This window comes from Carcharodon carcharias, chromosome 13 (assembly GCF_017639515.1).
Source record: "Carcharodon carcharias isolate sCarCar2 chromosome 13, sCarCar2.pri, whole genome shotgun sequence".
NCBI classification, from domain to species: Eukaryota; Metazoa; Chordata; class Chondrichthyes; order Lamniformes; family Lamnidae; genus Carcharodon; species Carcharodon carcharias.
In genome coordinates, this window is record NC_054479.1 from 64180187 (window position 1) to 64201174 (window position 20988).

The window sequence follows — 20988 nt, forward strand, 5'->3', positions numbered from 1 at the left end:
AGCTTTATAACTCTTTGAGTGAAGAAATTTCTCCTTATCTCAGTCCTAAATGATTGGCCCCTTATCCTGAGACTGTGCCCCCATGTTCTAGATTTTCCAGCTAAGGAAAAAAACCTCTCAGTGCCTACCCTGTCAATTCGCTTCAGAATCCTGTATGTTTCAATTAGGTCATCTCTCATTCTTTTAAATTCCAGAGAGTATATGTAACTGCTAAGCATGTCCCTCTATTATTAGTGTTTGCATGCTCCCTGGCCTGATTCTCCTCTCCCACTGGCTCTGGTCTCAACATCCAACAATCATTCCCTTCACCTCAATCTCCTTGAGACTTATTGGGTGGGAGGGGGATATTTATTCCCCAGGGAAGACTTACTCCCTCTCTCTGTACCCCTGTTGGCCAGAGGTGATCATCTCCAAAGACCAACAAAAATCGTCTCTTACTCTTTGAAGCCCTCCCCCACTAAACATCCCCTCCCCCACTAAACATCCCCTCCCCCAATTAACATCACCTCCTTCAATAAACATCCCCTCCCCCAATAAACACCCCCTCTCCAATAAACATCTCTCCAATGAAAATCCCCACCCCCTAATAAACATACACCCTCTCCCAAAAATCAACCCCTCCCCCAATAAACATTCCCTCCCGCAATAAATATCCCCCTTCCCCAATAAACATTCCCCCAATGAACATCCCCACTCCCTAATAAATATACCCCCTCTCCCAAAAATCAATCTCTTCCCCAATAAACATCCCCTCCCCCAATAAATATCCCCTCCCCAATAAACATTCCTTCCCCCTCAATAAACATTCCCTCCCCCAGTAAACATCCCCTACACCCAATAAACATCCCCTACCCCCAATAAATATCCCCTCTCCCACTAAACAATCCCTTCCCCCCCAATAAACATCCCCTCCTCCAATGAACAGACCTCTATCCAATAAAAGACCACTCCCTCAAGTGAATAACCCTCCCTCCATTGAGCATCCCCATTTCTCACTGAACAGACCCTACCCTACCCCACAATGAACAGTTCTTCCATGCAGTGAGGGACCCTCCCTCCAATAAATTGTCACTCCCCCAATGAAGAGACTCGCACCATTAAAAAGTGTCTCTCCCTCCAATAAATGGCCTCGTCTTGAAGTACCAATGCTCCAATCAACAGCCATTGCCAAAATATGGCACCTCCATCAAAGATGGCTCTTCTTTCAAGGACAGACTCTTCCCACCTTGGATCAAAGAGGAAAGTTTTAAGGACCAGGTTGAGACTCGGAGAGGTTTAAGGAAGGAATTTGAGATCTTGGGGCTCGGCAGCTGAAGGTACAGCCACCAATGGTGGGGTGAAGGAAATGAGGAATTCACAAAATGCCAAACAGGCAGGGAGTCATTTCAGAGAATAATGGAGGCCGGGAATAATTCCTGAGAGAGGAATTTAAAACTGGCTGCTTTGTGGATGAAGATTGAATCGAAACTTTTCTAGAAATGTAGCAAGAAAATTGCTGAATTTACCCTGAACATGAAAATCCTGGATCCCTGATACCGAATGGTGGTGTGCTGCCAAGCTAGATATTCATCCACTCGAGCCCGTTTCTGGAGGTCGGCCGGGTACCAGTGGTCAGGGACTTGGTATTTACATGCCAGATATTTCAGAATCGCCACACTGCAATAGAAAGAATTAGATTGTCAATCTCCCTTTGTTTCACTCTCCATCAGTGTCACTCTCCATCTCGCTCTCTATCAGAGTCACTTTTCATCAGAATCACACTCCGCCCAGAATCAATCTCAGCCCAGGGTCACTCTCCATCAGTTTCACTGTCCATCAGGGTCACACTGCATCCAGGGTCACACACCCAGGGTCACATTCCACCTAGGGTCACACTTCACCCAGGGTCACACTCCACCCAGGATCACACACCCAGGGTCACACTCCACCCAGGGTCACACTTCACCCAGGATCACACACCCAGGGTCACACTCCACCCAGGGTCACACTTCACCCAGGGTCACACACCCAGGGTCACACTCCACCCAGGGTCACACTTCACCCAGGGTCACACACTCAGGGCCACACTCCACCCAGGGTCACACGCCCAGAGCCACACACCTAGGATCACACTTCATCCAGGGTCACACACCCAGGGTCACATACCCAGGATCACAGACCCAGGGGCACACTCCACCCAGGGTCACACACCCAGGGGCACACCCCACCCAGGGTCACACACCACCCAGGATCACACACCCAGGGGCACACACCCAGGGTCACACTCCACCCAGTGTCCTCCCCGACACAGTTGGTGTCCCTCTCCTTTCACTCTCACAGTGTTGATTCAGCTCTTCATCTGGATCTCTGCTCTCAGTGGTCAGAATAGATGGAATGCTGTAAATAAAGATCTCAAAGAGGATCCCAGTTCCAAGGTTTTTGATTGCTGGGGCTAGATTTTCCACAGGATTTCCAACTGTTTCAAGCATAACAGGTCCACTGCTCTCCCCACATCCCCTCAAATCAAGGATGACACGCCAGTACAGTGTTGAGAGGGAGCACTGCATTGTCAGAGATGCTGTTCTTTGGACAAGATGTTAATGTGTAGCCTTACTTGCCTCTCGGATGGGCGTTATTTCGAAGAAGGGGAGGGGAGTTATCCCCAGTGTCCTGACCAACATTTACTCCTCAATTAACATCACTATAATGGATTATCTGATCATTATAACACTGCTGTTTGTGGGAGTTTGCTGAATATTAGCTGCCATGTTTCCCATATTATAACAGTGAGTGAATTTCAGAAAGTACTTCATTGGCTGTAAAGCGCTTTGAGAGATCCAGTGGTCGTGGAAAGCATGATATAAATGCAAGTCTTTCTTTCTTTCCTTCTTTTCTCTCTCCAGTTAAATAATTATGTTTTTCTACTCTTCCTGCCAAAGTGGACAGCATCACATTTCACCATATTATACTCCATCGGCCAAGTTTTTACCCATTCACTTAGCTTATCTGTATCCCTTTGCAGGCTCTATGGACTGGATTTTCATTTTTAAGGCGGGAATCAGGAGTGGGAAATTTTCCCAACGTCAAAACCCTGCCTCTGTTCCGGCACTGCCAGGAGGCGTGATTTTCATCTGGAGGTGGGCTGGAGTCGAGCCCGCTACCTCATGCGCCAGCACAGAAGTGAAAGAGTAGAGCAAATGATGGCACAAATGAAGGCAGGCCAAACCCTAAGATTTTCACTGAATTGTGGAGACCCCATGGCTTAACCAGAATAGTGCTGGGAACCAGGATCAAGAGATCCCATCCCCATTTCCGACAGATCTTATTTTCACTGGTAGGAAAAGATGACAGGATGTGACTTGCACATGGGGGAATCCTGAACTCAGCAGAGTCTTTTGAACTCAATGCTGAGTTCAAACTAATTTCATTTTCATTGAAACAAGGGCTTTATCCTACAGAGTGACTTACAATTTTTTATAGTAGATGTAAATGCTTGAAAAAGGCAGGTAAGGTCAGTGGAACTGTCAAGCTGTCAAGTTCTTTAAATGGCCAGTCCTTTAAATTTTTAAAGAAAATAGCCTGCCTGTGTCTGAGTTGAAAATAATCTATGCTTGCAGTTTCAACAGATCTGGGGTGTCATAACATTAAGTGTCTATCATTACAGCATTATTACTGCTTGGCTGTTTTCACAACCTATCATTATCATAGTAAGGGGCTGTAAATTCACAGTTTGACTGACAGCTCCAAGAAGCTGTTAAAGAATTAGCTGTCTTTGATTTGGAGTTATGGGTACAAATGTTTGTTTTTATAAGATATTAAGTACTTGAGGGGATTTTAATGTATTAAGTGGGCTTTTATCAATGAGAATGGGTTTTTCATATAGTGAAGTCTGTAATAGATAATTAGAACTTCATTTTATTTCATCTCAGTGTGTCTTTGGGATCTGCCCATCATTGATACTGGGTGAGTTGGCATGGAGGATGTAAAGGCAAAGGGCGTGGGTGGGGTATCGTGAGTTGGCATGCATTGGCACTAAGTTGGCATAGGGCCAAGTGGGGTGGGGAGGTATGAGTTTGCATTAAGTTAACATGGGGCTATAAGGGGACATGGGGATGAGCGGAAGAATATGAGGGGCTACTGGGGGTGGATAGTTGGCATAAGTGGGACATAAGTGGGAATGGGTGAGGGTGAGGGGTTGTGAGGGGTGAGAGCTAGAGGGCGTAATATTTAACAACAACTGGGATGAAGTCCCAGAGTTGCAGCCTGCCTCAGCATGCAGCAGCCCCTGTGGCTGCCTCTGAACTGCTTCTGGGAACACCAACCCAACTCCAGCACGACTGAGGAACGATACCGGTGGGAAACCTCCTGGCTCACCTCACCCTCCTCTGGAAAATGTACCCCAAATTGCAGGATGTTCGTTCTGGTGGAGTGTCAGACCAGAGTCATGCCTGCTGCCTCGTGCATCAGCACCAAGGCAATAGAGTAGAGCAAACGATGGCACAAATGGAGGCAGGCCAAACACTAGATTTTCACTGAATTTTGGATAGTGCTGGGAACCTTTCACCAGTATTCAGACCACAAATCACCAGCCCTTTGCTATCATGTAAGCATGGCAAGCTAATGATGCACCACACACGGACAATAGTGGCACATGTACATCATCTGCTCCGATGCCAGAATGTTGCAGCAATCCAGCAGCTAACAGAGCCATGACCTGCCAGCTCCACCATTCACCAACCTTGACCAAGATCTACTGGTGCAGGCAATCTATGAAAGGAGGAACATCCTCTATCCAGCAGACTGCCAGCTGTCCCCGACCATCACCAAGAGGGCCTGGGCTCAAATAGCAAAGCTGGTCAGTGCCTCAGTGGAGCAGCTGCGAACATGGATACTTTTTGTACTTGCATGCTAACCTTATGCGTTTCTTGTACAAGCTTTTCTATTCTTCCTGCCAAAGTGGAAAGCCTCACATTTTCCCACATTATACTCCACCTGCCAAATTTTTGCCCATTCACTTTTCCTATCCATATTCCTTTTCAGTATCCTCCTCACAACTCATCAGCAAATTTGGCTACAATACAGTCCGACCCATCATCCAAGTCATTAATATAGATCATAAATATTTGATGCCTAAGCATTTATCTCTATGGAACTCCATTTGTTACACTTTGCCAACCTGAAAATGACCCATCTATCCCAACTGTGTCTAATGAACAGGAAACAATCCTCTATCCATGCTAATATATCACCCGCAACACCATGAGCTCTTATCTTGTGCAGTAACCTTTTATGTGGCATTTGATTGAATGCGTTTTGTCCCTGCAAGCGAGACTGACTGCCAAGGTTCTCACAGCCACACAGCCAAAGATGTAAGCAAGCTGTCTTCACACAAGTCTGTGTGTGGTGCATCATTAGCTTCCCAACAAGGGAAGCACATCATAGAAGTGTCCATACTTGCAGAACACTCCATCACCTTGAACACTGAGTGGGTCACTGTGGTGTTTTATCTCTCACTCATTCTCACTTTTCCAGAACTGCTTTATCCAGTTCAGGGTCACGGGAAGTTGAAGCCTATCCGGACAGAAAATGAGCACTAGGTGTAGTACACCCAGACCAGGATGCCAGTCCATCACAGGGCACAACTCACAAGCACAAATACAGACACACACACTGAGGGGCAGTTTAACTGCAGCCAATCCACCTAACCAATACGTATTTGGAGGGTGTGAGGAAACCAGAGCACCTGGAGGAAACCCACGTAGGCATGGGGAGAATGTTCAAACTCCACACAGACAGACACCTGAGGTCAGAATCAAACCCGGGTCCCTGTGAGGCAGCAGCGCCAACCACTGCATCACCATTATATCTCTATTTGATAAATATATGGTGTCACTCACTGTTAAATCAAATTAATTGCTTTGTGCAATCGTTTGCATGCTGTCTGCAGTTTATATCAAACAGGAGCATAGCTAAGGAAATTAAGTGCAGACATGGGGCAGAATTTTGCCGTTGATGGACAGGCGGGCCCCACCGGCTTGGCGACGGGTGGGCAGCCAATCGCCGCTGCCGAAACAGGCCCTGCCGCCATTTTAAGTGGGCAGGCCAATTAAAACCCGCCCGCCCAATGGGTTGCCTGATGGGAAGTGCTATGCGCTCCCTGTGTGGGGGGGAGGGATTCCCCATCTGTCAGAGTGCGCTTTTTCGCACGTGCACACGAAAGAGCGCACATCTCCCTGAGACTAAGTGCTGTCTCAGGGAGATCGATGAAAGGTTTGTGAACTTCAAAAATAGAAAAATAAAAAAATTATTAATGTGTCCCCCTCATGTGACAATGTCACACGAGATGGGACATGTTAATACAAATCACAGAAACTTTATTAAACTTTTTAAAAACAGACATGAAACCTCATTCCGCTGGTGGATGAGGTTTCATGTTTTTTCAGAAGCCCGCTGGGGCTCCTGGCCTACTCGCCAGCCTTAAGGTTGGATGGGCAGGTCCTTTAATTGGTTTAACTACCCTTACAATGGCCTCAATTGGCCATTGACAGGTCGGCGGGCAGACAGCTGATTTCGCTGTCCGCCCGCCTTCCTGAATATTTAAACAGGGCGGGATGATGTCAGGGGTTCCCCCCGATATCATCCCGCGTCATTTTCCCATCGGCGAGCGGGACCCACCCCCAAATCACCGACGGAAAAATTCTGCCCCTGGAGTTTGGTGAGTGGGGGAATTTTAAGTGTTAATTTCATTCTTAAGTTTTGCTCTTAAAATCTAATCTAGTCTGTAATTAGCAGTAACTGGAATGTCCTGTGGAATCAGGCTAAGTTCTTTCTTTCTTGCAGTTTAGACAGGGTAAACTCACTCTCAGCTGTCGGAGCTGAGCAGTTAATTAGCTAACTGGTTGAATCTGGTTACTGTAGCCCCAGTTCAGTTTACTATAAATTCATGGTTCTTTAGTGCAGTCAAGGTAAATGGAGTGCAGCTGAGGAAACTGAGTGCAGACTTGGGGCTGAATTTTGCCGTCGGTGAGTAGGGGGCCGGGCCCGCTCGCTGATGTGTAAAATGATGCGGGATGAAGTTGGGGGGAACCCCTGACACCATCCTGCCCCATTTAAATCTTAAGGAATGCGGGCCCACAGCAAAATCAGCTGTGCACCCACCAACCTGTTAATGGCCAATTGAGGCCATTGACAGGATCATTAAAACAATTAAAGGACCTGCCCATCCAACCTTAAGGGTTGAGATTTCATGTAGGGATTTAAAATGTTTAATAAAGTTTTAGTGTAATTTTGAATATGTACCATGAGGGGGACATGTTAAGGATTTTTTTTATTTCAATTTTAACGTTTTTAAAACTGTTAGCAATCTCCCTGAGGCAGCACTTAGCCTCAGGGAGATGTGCACTCTTTCGTGCACATGCGCAAAAGAGCGCACTGTCGCTTTTGGGGAATCCCCCCCCCCCCCCCACTTGCACAGAAAGCACATAGCGCTTCCTGCCGGATGTCATGCTGGGCGGGCCTTAATTGGCCCACCCATGTAAAATGGCCCGCTTCTCCGGCAGGGATCGGTTCCCTACCCGCTGGAGATTGGATCGGGCCCACCTGCCCGCCCTTGGAGTTTGGTGTGTAGAGGAGTTTGGTGAAGGGGGAAGGAGGTGTTTGTTTCCTTTTTCTATCTTTATCACCCTCTAGGAATTGGTTCCTGCTCTACTACAGGGAAAGGTGTCAGCTGTATGCTGAGTATCTGGTAAGTGGGTAAGTGCTATTCTAACCCTAAGGTTTAAAATAGTACACAAGTTGGTGGTAAAGTTAATTAAAAAAATTAAAAAGCAACATAAATAAGTGATTAAAATAATTAAGTAATTATTTAAAAGACATTAAGGATGTCCGGACAGGTGATGTGTCAAGGCTGCAGCAAGTGGGAGCTCCTGCATAACATTGTGATCCAGGACAAACACGTTTGCAGTAAGTGTTTGCACCTTGAGGAACCTCGGCTCAGAGTCACTGAGCTGGAGGCTGAGCTGCAGACACTGCAATACATCAGGGAGGGGGAAAGTTACCTGGATGCTTTGTACTAGGAGGCAGTCATACCACTTAGGATAGAGTCTTCTGATTTGGTCAGTGGTCAGAGACAGGAGGGTGTGACTGTGAGTGAGGCAGGTAAGGGTTCCCAGAGGGCAGGGGTGTGAGCCTCTGCAATTGTTCAACAGGCTTGAGGTTCTCTCTGCTTGTTTGGATGAGATGGTGGATCAGCAAACTGACCAGGGCACTGTGGTACAGTGGGGGAAGCAAAAAGGAATGTAGTGGTAGTCTAGGACAGTATAGTGAGGGGGGCTGATACTGTTTTTTGTAGCAAAGAATGAGAGTCCAGATGGCTGTGTTGCCTGCCCAGTGCCAAGGTTTGGGACATCTGCTCAGGGCTGGAGAGGAACTTACAGTGGGAGGGGGAGCATCCAGGTATTGTGATCCACATAGGTATCAACAATATAGGTAGAACTAGAAAAGAGGTTCTGCATAGAGAGTGGGAGGAGCTAGGTCCTAAATTGAAAAGCAGAACCTCAAAGGTAATAATCTCTGGATTATACCTGAGCCACGTGCAAATTGGCATAGGGTAAATAAAATTAGAGAGATGAATTCGTGGCTCAAAGACTGGTGTGGGAGAAATAGTTTCTGGTTTGTGGGACACTGGCATTAGTACTGGGGAAAGTGGGGCCTGTACCTTTGGGATGGTTTACACCTGAACTGGGCTGGGACCAGCGTTCTAGGGAAGTAGAGAGGGTTTTAAACTAAATAGTTGGGACAAGGGATCAAATGTGGACAGATGTGGTATATCAAAGAGTAGAGATAAGGTAAGAGAGGAAAATGGTTTTATGGCAAATGAGGGTTGGAGAATGGCAGGAAGGGACAGTGAGAAAAAAAATTAAGAATGCACAAAGAATCAAGGCTAGATGTTACAAAGATAACAAAAATACTAAACTAAAGATTCTGTATTTGAATGCACATGGCATTCAAAACAAAGTAAACAAATTGATAGCAAACATTTAAGTAAATAAATATGATCTGATAGCCATTAAGGAGACCAGGCTGCAAGATGACAAGGATTGGGTCCTGAATATTGATGGATATATGATATTCATATAGAATAGAAAGCTAGGTAGATGTGGAGGGGTAGCACTGTTAATCAAGGATGGCATTTGTGCAATAGTTAGAGATGACCTTTATTCAGGCGATCAGGATGTAGAATCGGTTTGGGTGGAGATGAGTAATAGTAGGTGAAAGAGGTCACTAGTGGGAGTGGTCTACAGGCCCCTACCAGTAACCACAATGTAGGACAAAATATATAAAAATAAATATTGGTGCTTATGATAAAGGGACAGCAATAATCATGGCTGACTTTAATCTACATATAAACTGGAAAACTCAGGTTGGCAGTAGTAGCCTCGCTGAGGAGTTCATAGAATGCTTTCAAGAGAGTTTCTTAGAGCAGCACATTCTGGAATCAACCAGAGAGCAGGTTATATTATACTTGGTATTGTGTAATGTGACAGGATTAATTAATAACCTTAGAATAAAAGCACCATGAGGTAGCAGCGACCACAATATGATTTAATTTTACATCTGGTTTGAAAGGGAGAAGGATGGGTCTAAGACTGGTATTTTAAACTTAAATAAGGGCAGCTGTGTGGGCATGAAAGCTGAGCTAGCTGAAATGAACTGAGATACTAGGCTAGGGGATAGATGAATAGAGAAGCAGTCTCTATTTAAAGAGTTATTTAAGGAGATATTTCAGAATACTCAGAATAATTATATTCCTACAATAAGGAAAAATTCTAAGGGGAGGACCCACCATCTGTGATTAACTGAAGAATTAAGGAAAGCATCAAACTTAAGGAAAAAGCATATAACTGCAAAGATCAGTGGCAGGTCAGATGATTGGTCAGAATATAAAGAGTGCAGAGAATGGCTAAAAGATAATCAGGAGAAAGAAATTAGAGTATGAGAGGAAGCTAGTTAGAAAAGTAAAAATGAATAGCAAGATATTTAAAAAGGAAAAGAGTAGGTAAACTGTTGGTCCTCTAGAGAGTGAAACTGGGGAGTTAATAGTAGATAATAAGGAAATGGCGGATGAAATTAACAAATATTTTGTTCTGTCTTCACTATAGAGCATACAAAAAACATTCCAGTAATAGCTGTAAATCAGGAGGTGGAGGGGAGAGAGGAACTTGGTGAAATTACAATCACAAGGTACTGAGCAAACTGATGAAGCTGCGGGCTGACAAGCCTCCAGGTCCAGAGGGACTTCATCCTAGGGTCTTGAAATAGGTGGCTAATAAGTTAGTAGATGCATTGGTGTTAATTTTCCAAAACTCCCTAGATTCTGGAAAAGTTCCATTGTACATCTTTTCTTTCAATTTGATACCATCCTTAACTACCTTAGTTAGCCACAGATGTTACATCCTCTTCATAGGGTCTTTCTTTCTCAATGGGATATATCTTTGAGAGTTATGAAATATCTCCTTAAGTGTCTGCCACTGCTTCTCTGCTGTCTTACTTTTTAATCTATTTTCCCATTCTGCTTTAGCCAACTCTGTCTTCATACCCTTACACTTTATTTAAGTTTAAGACTCTGATTTCTCACGCTCAAACTGAAGGTGAAATTCTATCATGTTATGCATATCCTTACCAAGATGTTCCTTTACTATGAGGTCATTAATTAATCCTGTCTCATTACACATTACCCGTTCTAAAATAACCTGTTCCCTGGTTGGTTCCAAATGTATTGTTCTAAGAAACTGCCCTGAATACGATGTATGAACTCATCCTGCAGGCTACCTTTGTCAATTTTATTCTTTCATGCTGTAAGAAGATTAAAATCTCCCATGATTACTGCAGTCCGATTCTTACAGCCCCCATTATTTCTTGACTTATACTCTGTCCTACAGTATAGGTACTGTCCAAGGGCCTATAAATTACTCCCGCCAGTGACTTTTTTCCTTTGATAGTTCTTATTTCTACCCAAACTGATTCTACATCTTGATTCTCTGAACCTGGATCATTACTCATTACTTTGTAACTAGGGCAGTAGAGAGGGCTTTAAACTAAATAGTGGGATGGAGGGTTCACATGAGGGGAGATTTGGAAAGTTGAAGTGGAAGGGCAAGGTATTAGTGCAGGATAGCTGTTGTAGAGTGGCTGAGTTGTGCTATTAATGATAGTGCTGATATGCAGACACTTCTTGGGTGGAAACATTAAGTTTATTTACAATATGCTTAGCAGCAACTACACGTTTGCTTTCAACTCCAACTCTATCTCTCCACTGACTACTGAGGTAGCCCTTGCTATTCTCCTATTGGTTACTACAGATCATGTGATCTTGCCTAACAGGTATTATTCTTGAAGGTACATTGCACACTAAATAAACCCATAGTTACCACAATAGCACCGAGGGTAACAATAACTAGAGTATGACCAGAAGGGTCAGAGCTCATCCTTTATTATCAGTGATACCCCACCCACTTCTCCTTTCTTCCTGTCCTTCCAAAATGTCAAATACCCTTGAATATTCAGTTCCCAGCTGAGGTCATTTTGCAACCATGTCTCTGTAATGGCTATCGTGTCATATTTCTATTAGTGCTATGGATTTATGGATTTATCCATCTTCTTACAAATGCTACATGCATTCAGATAAAGAGCTTTTAGTTCTATCATTTTACCATTTCTCATTACTCACCTTATTTGCTGTTGCAGTCTTGTTTGTAAGCTCTTCTGGTCACACTCTAGTTTTTTTTAATTTGTTCATGTGGGTGTCACTGGCTAGGCCAGTATTTATTGTCCATTGCTAATTGCCCTTGTTCAGAGGGCAGCTAAGAGTAAACCACATTGTGTGGGTCTGGAGTCACATGTAGGCCAGACCAGGTAAGGACGGCAGATTTCCAGTAGTGAATCAGATGGGCTCTGCTGCTGACCTCTGTGGGATCTCTCAGTGACTGCTGCATTCACATTGTCACAGATGCCCTCTTTGCAAGGGTTGCTGACTTCAGGAGCTTCCCCACAGATGCAGCCTCATAACCACAGAGGGCAATAGGTTTCATTTCAATATCCAGTTTTTCCTAGTTCCTGGGTGTAAATGACTGCAGCCATGTGGCCATGAAGAAACCCACGGTCAGACCTGCAGATTCATCAATTCATCAATAAGTAACATTTGTGCCACACAAGTGCCAGGCTATGGGCATCTCCAACAAGAGAGAATCTAACCATCTCCCCCTGACATTCATTGGCATTACCATTGCTGAAGTCCCACTATCAACATCCTGGAGGTTACCATTGACCAGAAACTGAGCTGGACAAATCAAATAAGAGCATGTCAGAGGCTGGGAATTCTGTGGAAAATAACTCACCTCCTGACTCCCCAAAGCCTGTCCACCATCAGGAGTGTGATAGAATACTCTCCACTTGCCTGGATGAGTAAAGCTTCAACAACACTCAATAAGCTCGACATCATCCAGGACAAAGCAGCTTGATTGGCACCCCATCCACTATTTTAAACATTGACTCATTCCATCAACGCACAGTGGCAGCAGTGTGCACCATTTACAAGGTGCACTGCAGAAACTCATTGTGGCTTCTTCAACAGCACCTTCCAAACCCACAAAGATAAGGGCAGCAGATGCATGGGAACACTACCACCTGCATTTTGCCCTCCAAGCCACTCACCATTCTGACTTAGAAATATATCACCGTTCCTTCACTGTTTCTGGGTTAAAATCCTGGAACTCCCTTCCTAACAACACTATAGGTGTACCTACACCACATGGACTGCAGTGGTTCAAGAAGGCAGCTCACCACCACCTTCTGAAGGGCAACTAGGAATGGGCAATAAAAATGCTGGTCTAGCCAGCGAAACCCACATCCCATGAAGAATGAAAAAAAGTATACCATTCCATTCATGGGGGAGATGGTGGTGTAGTGGTAATGTCACTAGACTAGTGATCCAGAGACCCACTTTGGGGACATGGGTTCAAATCTCACCATGATAGCTGGTGGAATTTGAATTCAGTTAATAAATCTGAAATATAAAACCAATCTCAGTAATGGTGACCATAAACTATCATAGATTGTTGTAAAAAAATTCATCTGCTTCACTAATGCCCTTTAGGGAAGGAAATCTGCTGTCCTTACCTGGTCTGGCTCCTAGCAAGGGCAATTAGGGATAGACAACAAATGCTCGCCTTGCCAGCGATGCCCATCCCATGAAAGAATAAAGAAAAAGTTGGAACATAAAAGCAAAATTCTGTGGATGCTGGAAATCTAAAACAAAAATAGCTGGAAAAACTCAGCAGGTCTAATAGCATCTGTGGCGAGGAAGACAGTTAACGTTTCAAGTCCATATGACTCCTCATCAGGAAAAAGTTGGTGTGTGAGCATGGGAAGAATTTCCTGGATGCCCATGTGCCTGGATGAGTGCAGCTCCAACAACACTGAAAAATCTCAACACCATCCAGGACAAAGCAGCTTGATTGGCACCCCATCCACCAATCAACAATGACTCCCTCCACTGACACACAATGGCAGCAATGTGCACCATTTACAAGATGTGTCCCATGTACATGCTTTCCAGGCACCTGCCAGAATGTCTTAATTCTGAGTCAAGCCTGCCTCAGCTCTTCCACCCCACTGCTCAGGTACATGGATGGATTCTGGGTGATTCTAAGCAGGTGGATCCTTACACCCCTTAAGTTCCTCAAATTGAACCCTAGCATCACTACAACAAGAGCTGCCTGCATATCAGGACACTGAGGCCATCAGCCAAACACCTGTTCAAAATGAGATTCCGATGCCTTGGCCATTCTGGTGCAGCCCGACAATATTCATCTATCAGGGTCATGGTGCCCTGCATGCTGCACAACATGGCACAGCAGAGAGGAGTGACACTTGAGGAGTCGGAGTGTGAGGAGGGCCCCCTGTCATCAGAGGAGGAAATGAAGGAGGAGCAGGACAGAGGAGAAGAAGGGCTAGGGGCCTCAGAGGAAGAGACACACAGATCACAGAGACATGGCAGTGGCCATGCCTATGGACATGGAGAGGGATCCATGCAGGATGCCATGGTTGTTATTGATCCAGCAACGGTTCAGCTGATGTACCCTGAATAAATGATGATGGAACACATGCCTGGCACTTTATGATGTCTGAGCCTTCACATGGAAATCACATATAAATGGACTATTGGTTGCAGTCTCTACTGGCTTCGGTGAGAACCTGATAGTATCTGTGCACCTTGTAAATACAAACATACAAAATAGGGGTTGAAGTAGGCCATTCGGCCCCTCAAACCTGCTCCGCAATTCAATAAGATCGTGGCTGATCTGTTTGTGATTTGAGTTCCACATTCCCCTCTAACCCCGATAACCTTTGATTCCCTTGCCTAACAAGAATCTATCTAGCTCTACCTTAAAAATATTCAATGACCCCACCTCCACTACCTTCTGAGGCAGAGTTCCAAAGTCGCACAACCTTCTGAGTGAAAAAAATTCTCCTCATCTCTGCCATATTAGGGTGACCCCTAGTTCTGGACTCACCCACAAGAGGAAACATCCTTTCCATGTCCGCCTCATCAAGACCGTTCAGGATCTTTTATATTTCAATCAATTCACCCCTCACTCTTCTAAACTCCAGTGTAAACAAGCCCAGCATGTCCAACCTATCCTCATAAGACAACCCACTCATTCCAGATATCAATCTAGTAAATCTCCACTGAACTGCCTCCAAGCATTTACATTATTCCTTAAATAAGAAGACCAAAACTGCACATAGTATTTGAGATGCGTTCTCACCAATGTCCTGTATAACTGAAGCATAACATCCTTACTTTTATGTTCAATTTCTCATAATAAAGGATAGCATTTCTTTAGCCGTCTTGATTATATGCTGTGCCTGCATACTAATGTTTTGTGACTCATGCATGAGAACACATCGATCCCTCTGCACCCCAGAATTCTGCAGTTCTTCTTTGTTTAAGTCATACTCTGCTTGTTTATTCTTCCTGCCCAAGTGAACACCTTCACATATCCCACATTATAACCCATCTGCCAGATTTTTGCCCACTCACTCAATTTATCTATATCCATCTGCAAATTCCTTATGTCTTCTTCATAACATACGTTCCTACTTATCTTTGTGTCTTCTGCAAATTTAGCTACCATGCCTTCGCTCCACCCATCTAAGTTATTGATGTAAATCATAAAAAGTTGAGGCCCCAGCACAGACCCCTGTGGGACTCCACTTGTCACATCCTGCCAATCAGACAAAGACCCATTTATGCATACTCTCTGTTTCCTGCCAGCCAGTCAATCTTCTATCCAGGCTAATATGTTGCCCCCTACACCATGAGCTTTACAATGCTGCAAAGGTTAGTGGTAGGCCAGAAGATTGGGAAAATTTTAGAAACCAGCAAAAGATGACTAAAAGAATGGACTGAATCTTCGGCTCAGCGAGCGGGGACGAGGCCCACTCGCCAAAGCCTAAAATGACAGGTGGTGACATTGGGCGTGTGTACTGATGCCACGGCGCATCATTCAGATTTTCAGTTCAGCAGATGCGCACCCGAATCGGCTGCAGGCCCGCCGAACTGTCAAAGGCCTATTAAGGCCATTTAACTCTCAATTAAAATAATTAATGGAGCTGCCCATCCAACCTTAAGGTTGGCAGGCAGGCGAAGAGCCTAGACGGCCTTCGCATTCTTCATGGATCCTCATCCACGGGCGGGATGAAGTTTCATGAATGATTTTAAATTTTGACAAAAATTTTTATTGAAATTAAAGCACATGTCCCAGCTCATGTGACAGTTTCACATGAAGGGGCATGTCATAAAAATTTTCTCGCCACTTTATTGAACTTTTTGGACTTAAAACTAATCTCCCTGAGGCACCTCTGCGCACTCCCGACTCAGGCACCCTGTCTGTACAGGGAGCCTGTCACATAAAATGGCAGCATGGACCCGATTGGGGGCACTGATCGGATCAGCGCCCACCTGCGCCTGTTTCTGTTCTGCCCGCCTGGCAGGCAGAAAATTCTGCCCAATAATAGAAGAGGAAATAGGTGCATGAGAGAAAACTAGAAAGAAATATAAAAACAGACAGTAAAAGTTTCTACAAGAAATGAAAAGGAAAAGAGGAGCTAGAGTGAGCATTGGTCCCTGAGACTGGGGAATTAATAATGGGAAAAAAGGAAATGACAGAGACTTTGAACAAGTAGTTCAGCCGGGAGTGCGCTCTGTCGCGCATGTGCAGGAAAGAGCGCATAGATCTCTCTGAGGCAAAGTGCTGCCTCAGGGAGATCGGCTATGATTTAAAACTTTTAACAAACATTCTTAAAATTTTCCCTGCCATGTCCCCTGTCACATGAGTTGGGAGATGTCCATATTTTTTATTGAAACCTTTAATAAAAACTTAAATACCCTCATAAAACCTCACCCTGCCCGTGGATGAGGTTTCATGCTTTTTCCAAGGCCCGCCAGTGCTCCCGGCCTGCCCGCCAACCTTAATGTTGTACGGGCAGCTCCATCAATGAGGTTAATTAGTTTTTTAATGGACTTAACAGGCTGTTGATAGTTTGGCGGGCGCGCAGCCAAATCGACTGCACACCTGCTGAACTGAAAATCTAAATGATGCGGGATGGCATTGGGACGCACGCCCAATGTATCCCCAAACTTGTCAGCGAGGGGGACCCATCCCTGCTCGCCGACCAGAAAAACTTGTCCCATATCTATCTTCACATAAGCATTCCAAGAAAAGGAGAAAAACAGGGGGGCGAAAGGGAATGAGGAACTTAAGACAATCATACTCAATAGAGAAAAATTATTAGGAAAACTGATAGGACTAAAGGTTGACAAGTCCACTGGACCTGATGGCCTGCATCCTAGGGTCTTAAAAGAAATGGCTGTCAAGACAGTGGTAGTAATCTTCCAAAATTCCCAATCCAGATTCTGCAAAGGTCTCAGAGGACTGGAAAACCTCAACTGCAACACCTCATTTCAAGAAAGGAGGGAGATAGAAAGCAGGAAACCATAGGCCAATGACACCTGTCATTGGGGAAATGCTAGAATCCATTATTAAGGAGGTAATAGCAAGACATCTGGAAGACAGAGACAACATGGTTTTGTGAAAGGGAAATCGTGTTTGACAAATTTGTTAGAGTTCTTTGAGGATATAACCAATAGGGTGGATAAAAGGGAATCAGCAGATGTAGTGTATTTCAATTTCCAAAAGACATTCAATAAGATGCCGCTTAAAAGATTACTGCACCGGATAAGAGCTCTTGATGCTGGGGATGATATATTCCCATGAATAGAGGATTGGCTAACGAATAGGAAACAGAACGCCAGGATAAATGGGCCATTTTCAGGTTAGCAAACGGTACTACTGGGGGTGCTGCAGGGGTCAGCGCTGGGGGCTCATCTATATTAATGACTTGGAAGAAGGGTCCGACTGTATTGTAGCCAGATTCGCTGACAACACAAAGATAGGCAGGAAATCAAGTTGTGAGGAGGATACAAATGATCTTCAAAGGGATATAGGAAGGTTAATTGACTGGGCAAAAATTTAGCAGGTGGAATATAATGAGGAAAAATTATGTAAATGGAGGGATTGCAGAACACTGCGGTACAGAGGAATCTAGATATCCTTGTGCATGAATCACAAAGAGTTCACATGTAATTCAGTAAGTAATTAGGAAGGCAAGTGGAATGTTGGCCTTTACTGCAAGGGGGATGCAGTAAAAGTAGGGAAATCTTGATTCAACTGCACAGGGCATTGGGAAGACCATACCTAGTGCACTGTGTACAGTTTGGGTCTCCTTGCTAAAGGAGGGATATGCTTGCATTGGAAGCAGTTCAGAGAAGCTTCACTAGGTTGATTTCTGGGATGAAAGGATTGTCTTATGAGGAAAAGTTGAGCAGGTTGGGCCTAAAATCACTGAAGTTTAGAAGAATAAGAGGCAATTTTATTTAAACATATACAATTTGGAAGGGGCTTGACAGGGTAGATGCTGAGATGATGGTTCCTCTAGTGGGGGAATCTAGAACTAGCTGTGGAGACTGGATCATTGAATATATTCAAGCCTGAGTTAAACAGATTTTTGATCTATGAGGGAGTCATGGGTCACGGGTGGCAGACAGGAAAGTGGAGTTAAGGCCACAATCCGATCAGCCATGATCTTATTGAATGGGGGAGCAAGATCGAAGGGCTAAATGGCCATCTCCTGCTCCTATTTCTTATGCTCTTATGTTTTATGATTTCCACCCCTTCAGTTGTTCTGGTATAATAACCTTTATTAATTGATAAAAAATTTTTTCCCCCTTCTCAACACCAAAACCCCTCACCTTAGTCAGCACACACTCTGTTTAGAGTTTGAGATTATCAACATGCACTGACCTCTCGCCCAGGGTGAAGTCTCCATCCTTTATCGCTGGCACCAGTTGCAGAGCATTAACTTTTCCAAATTCCTCACTGAGCTGCTGACCTGTAGACACCACAAGAACATAAGAAACAGGTCAGGAGGCCATTCAGCCTTTCGAGTCTGCTCTGACATTTAATGAAATCATGGTTGATCGTCTACATCAACTCCACCTTCCTGCACTATTCCCAGGTCCTTTAATTCCCCTGGCTCCCTAAAATCTATTGACCTCCATCTTGAATATACTCGATGACTGAACAGCCACAGCACTTTGGCATAAAACATTCCAAAGACAATCCAATGAGTAAAGGAATTTCTCCTCATCTCAGCCCTAAATGACTGACCACTTATTCTGATATTGAGACCCCTTGTTCTAGTGTTCCCAGCCAGGGTAATGAACTGCCTAGAATCTATCCTGTCAAGGTTTTAAACAATGAATAATGAGCCAATATTTTATCACAGCAAGTGAAGCAATGTCCGGGATTTTCCGCCCCAGATCGCAGGAGCCATGGTGGGAGCGAAATCTAAATCATGGGAGAAGGCCTAAAACTGGTCTTACGATGATGTAAAGTGAGGAATCAGTTGTGTGCTTCAGCTGTCAATGGTGGACCACGTTTCCCGCCACTGAATGTCGTGAACGTCATTAGTATAAATCAGCATCTCATAATGACACCTGCTTGCCAGAATCGTCTCTGCAAGCTGGATGAAGAGCCCCCGTTGGCATGCAGTTAGGATGACATGTTTCACAACAGGATTTAAACAACGTGCAGATGGTGACCTGCACTTTGCTACAGACCGTGAGGCGAGTTTGCATACCATGCATCGCACAGCACCCATGGGGGTCAGCACCAGCCTTCACAGTCTGCACTGCATCGGTTTCAGGGGGGTCTCAAAGCAAGTCTCTACAGCTACCACAGGTTAAGGCAGGGGTGGCTTTTACTGTGCTCCAGGCAATAGCTCCACAGGGGAAGGGGCCAGCCAAGACTGAGCGAAGGTAAGGAGCTGCAGGGCATGGGCTCCACTGGGGACAATGAGTAGGGAAGGTTTCACTGAGACACATGACCTGGGGAATGGGGGTGGGGGGTGGGGTATGAAAGAGCCACCCAACTGAATTGATAGTTCCAAAATGAGGACAGAGGCACAGCTGCAATGGTTTAGCAGCTGTTCAATCGACTTGCAGGGAGTCAGTAAAGTGAAGCAATAGTGCCCATTCGTGCAACACTGATCCCTCAAAATGGCAATGATTGTTCTCCTAGTTTTAACCCCTCGTTTATAGCCTTCAAATTCACCAGAGAATTATGGAACTGCAGAACTATTGGGTGACTGGACAAGCTTGAGAACCCCCTTGGAAATGTGGCCATTCACCATTCACAGAGGAAAAGCCTCTGAACTACCTAAATTAATCTCATGTAGTCACTGAACATTGACTCTGATGTTTAATCCAAACAGGGCAGCTATGGAGTGCAGGTAATGATGAACCTGGTGCCTGGGCTGAAAGCAGAACGTCCAGTCTCCTGGCTGAAGCTGTCGGCTGTTGGTCATATGGGCTGGGGCAGGGGTGGAGGGGTTTATTGTGAAAGTTCATGTGCCCCGTACTATTATTCCAGAGTCCAGTACTCTCTGGCATGCATGAAAAGGCCTTGAGCCCATGATCACAGACAGAAAGTGGACCTTTGGCAACAAATGCTGACAATTGTGTGTTTCTCATTGACACTGCAGTGAGGAGACCACCAGGAAGTTGGACCCTGGCGTTATCGCTGTTGCATTATTGCCTTAGGCAGGAGAGAAGAATGAGAAGAAGTCGACAGAGATGCCTGGCTTGCCAAATGGAAGAGCAGAACCCTCAAGACCAAGGGGCAGCAGGTCCTCCTCAGAACGCATATGATGATCCTCAGAGAGCCAGAATTCATAGGCTCCTCGTTAGACCCAGGGTGTATAGACGGCACATGTGTTATCTGCAGATGATTGAGAACCAGTGTCGCAGATGCCTTTGCATCTCAAGGGATCTGGTGACCACATTTTCCACATTCTGCAGGATTTGGCGCCACGGGGATTTGGAGGGCATCCATTGCCAGCAGCTGTGAAAGTAACCGCCACACTCAACCCCTACGCCAGTGGCTCCTCCCAGGGCACCACTGAGGGCCTCTCTGGCATCTCCCAAGTGTCCACCCACAAATGCATCCAGGAGGTCACAGATGCCTTTTTTGCGAAGGCCCACAATTCGACAGGGAACAAGCAAGTCAGGAGGCAAGAGCACTGGGCTTTGCAAAATGTTTTGGTTTCCAACAGGTGCAGACTGCCATTGACTGCCATCATGTAGCTATAAAAGCTCCATGGCAACAGGCAATCCAGTACGTCAACTGGAAAGGCTACCAGTTGCTCAATGTGCAGCTGGTGTGTGACCATAACAAACTTATCATGCAGGTGTATGTCAGATTCCCAGGTAGCATCCACGACTTGTAGACCCTGAGTAAGTCTTAGATCCCTGACACCTTTGAGGTAGCAGGGTTGGCTCCTCAGGGACAAGGATTACCCCCAAAAGGACATGGCTGATGACACCCC

General features: G+C 45.1%; 1 protein-coding gene across 1 annotated transcript in view; it reads right to left on the reverse strand.

Moving 5' to 3' along the window:
• Nucleotides 1-20988, reverse strand: part of LOC121285443 (glutathione S-transferase theta-1-like) — a 47917-nt gene that overhangs the window by 14107 nt on the left and 12822 nt on the right. Inside the window, exons 2-3 of the mRNA XM_041201864.1 lie at nt 18405-18492; nt 1506-1656 (exon numbers count right to left, since the gene is read on the reverse strand). Of these exons, the coding sequence (XP_041057798.1) occupies nt 1506-1656; nt 18405-18492 (239 nt within the window). The remainder of the gene's footprint in view (nt 1-1505; nt 1657-18404; nt 18493-20988) is intronic.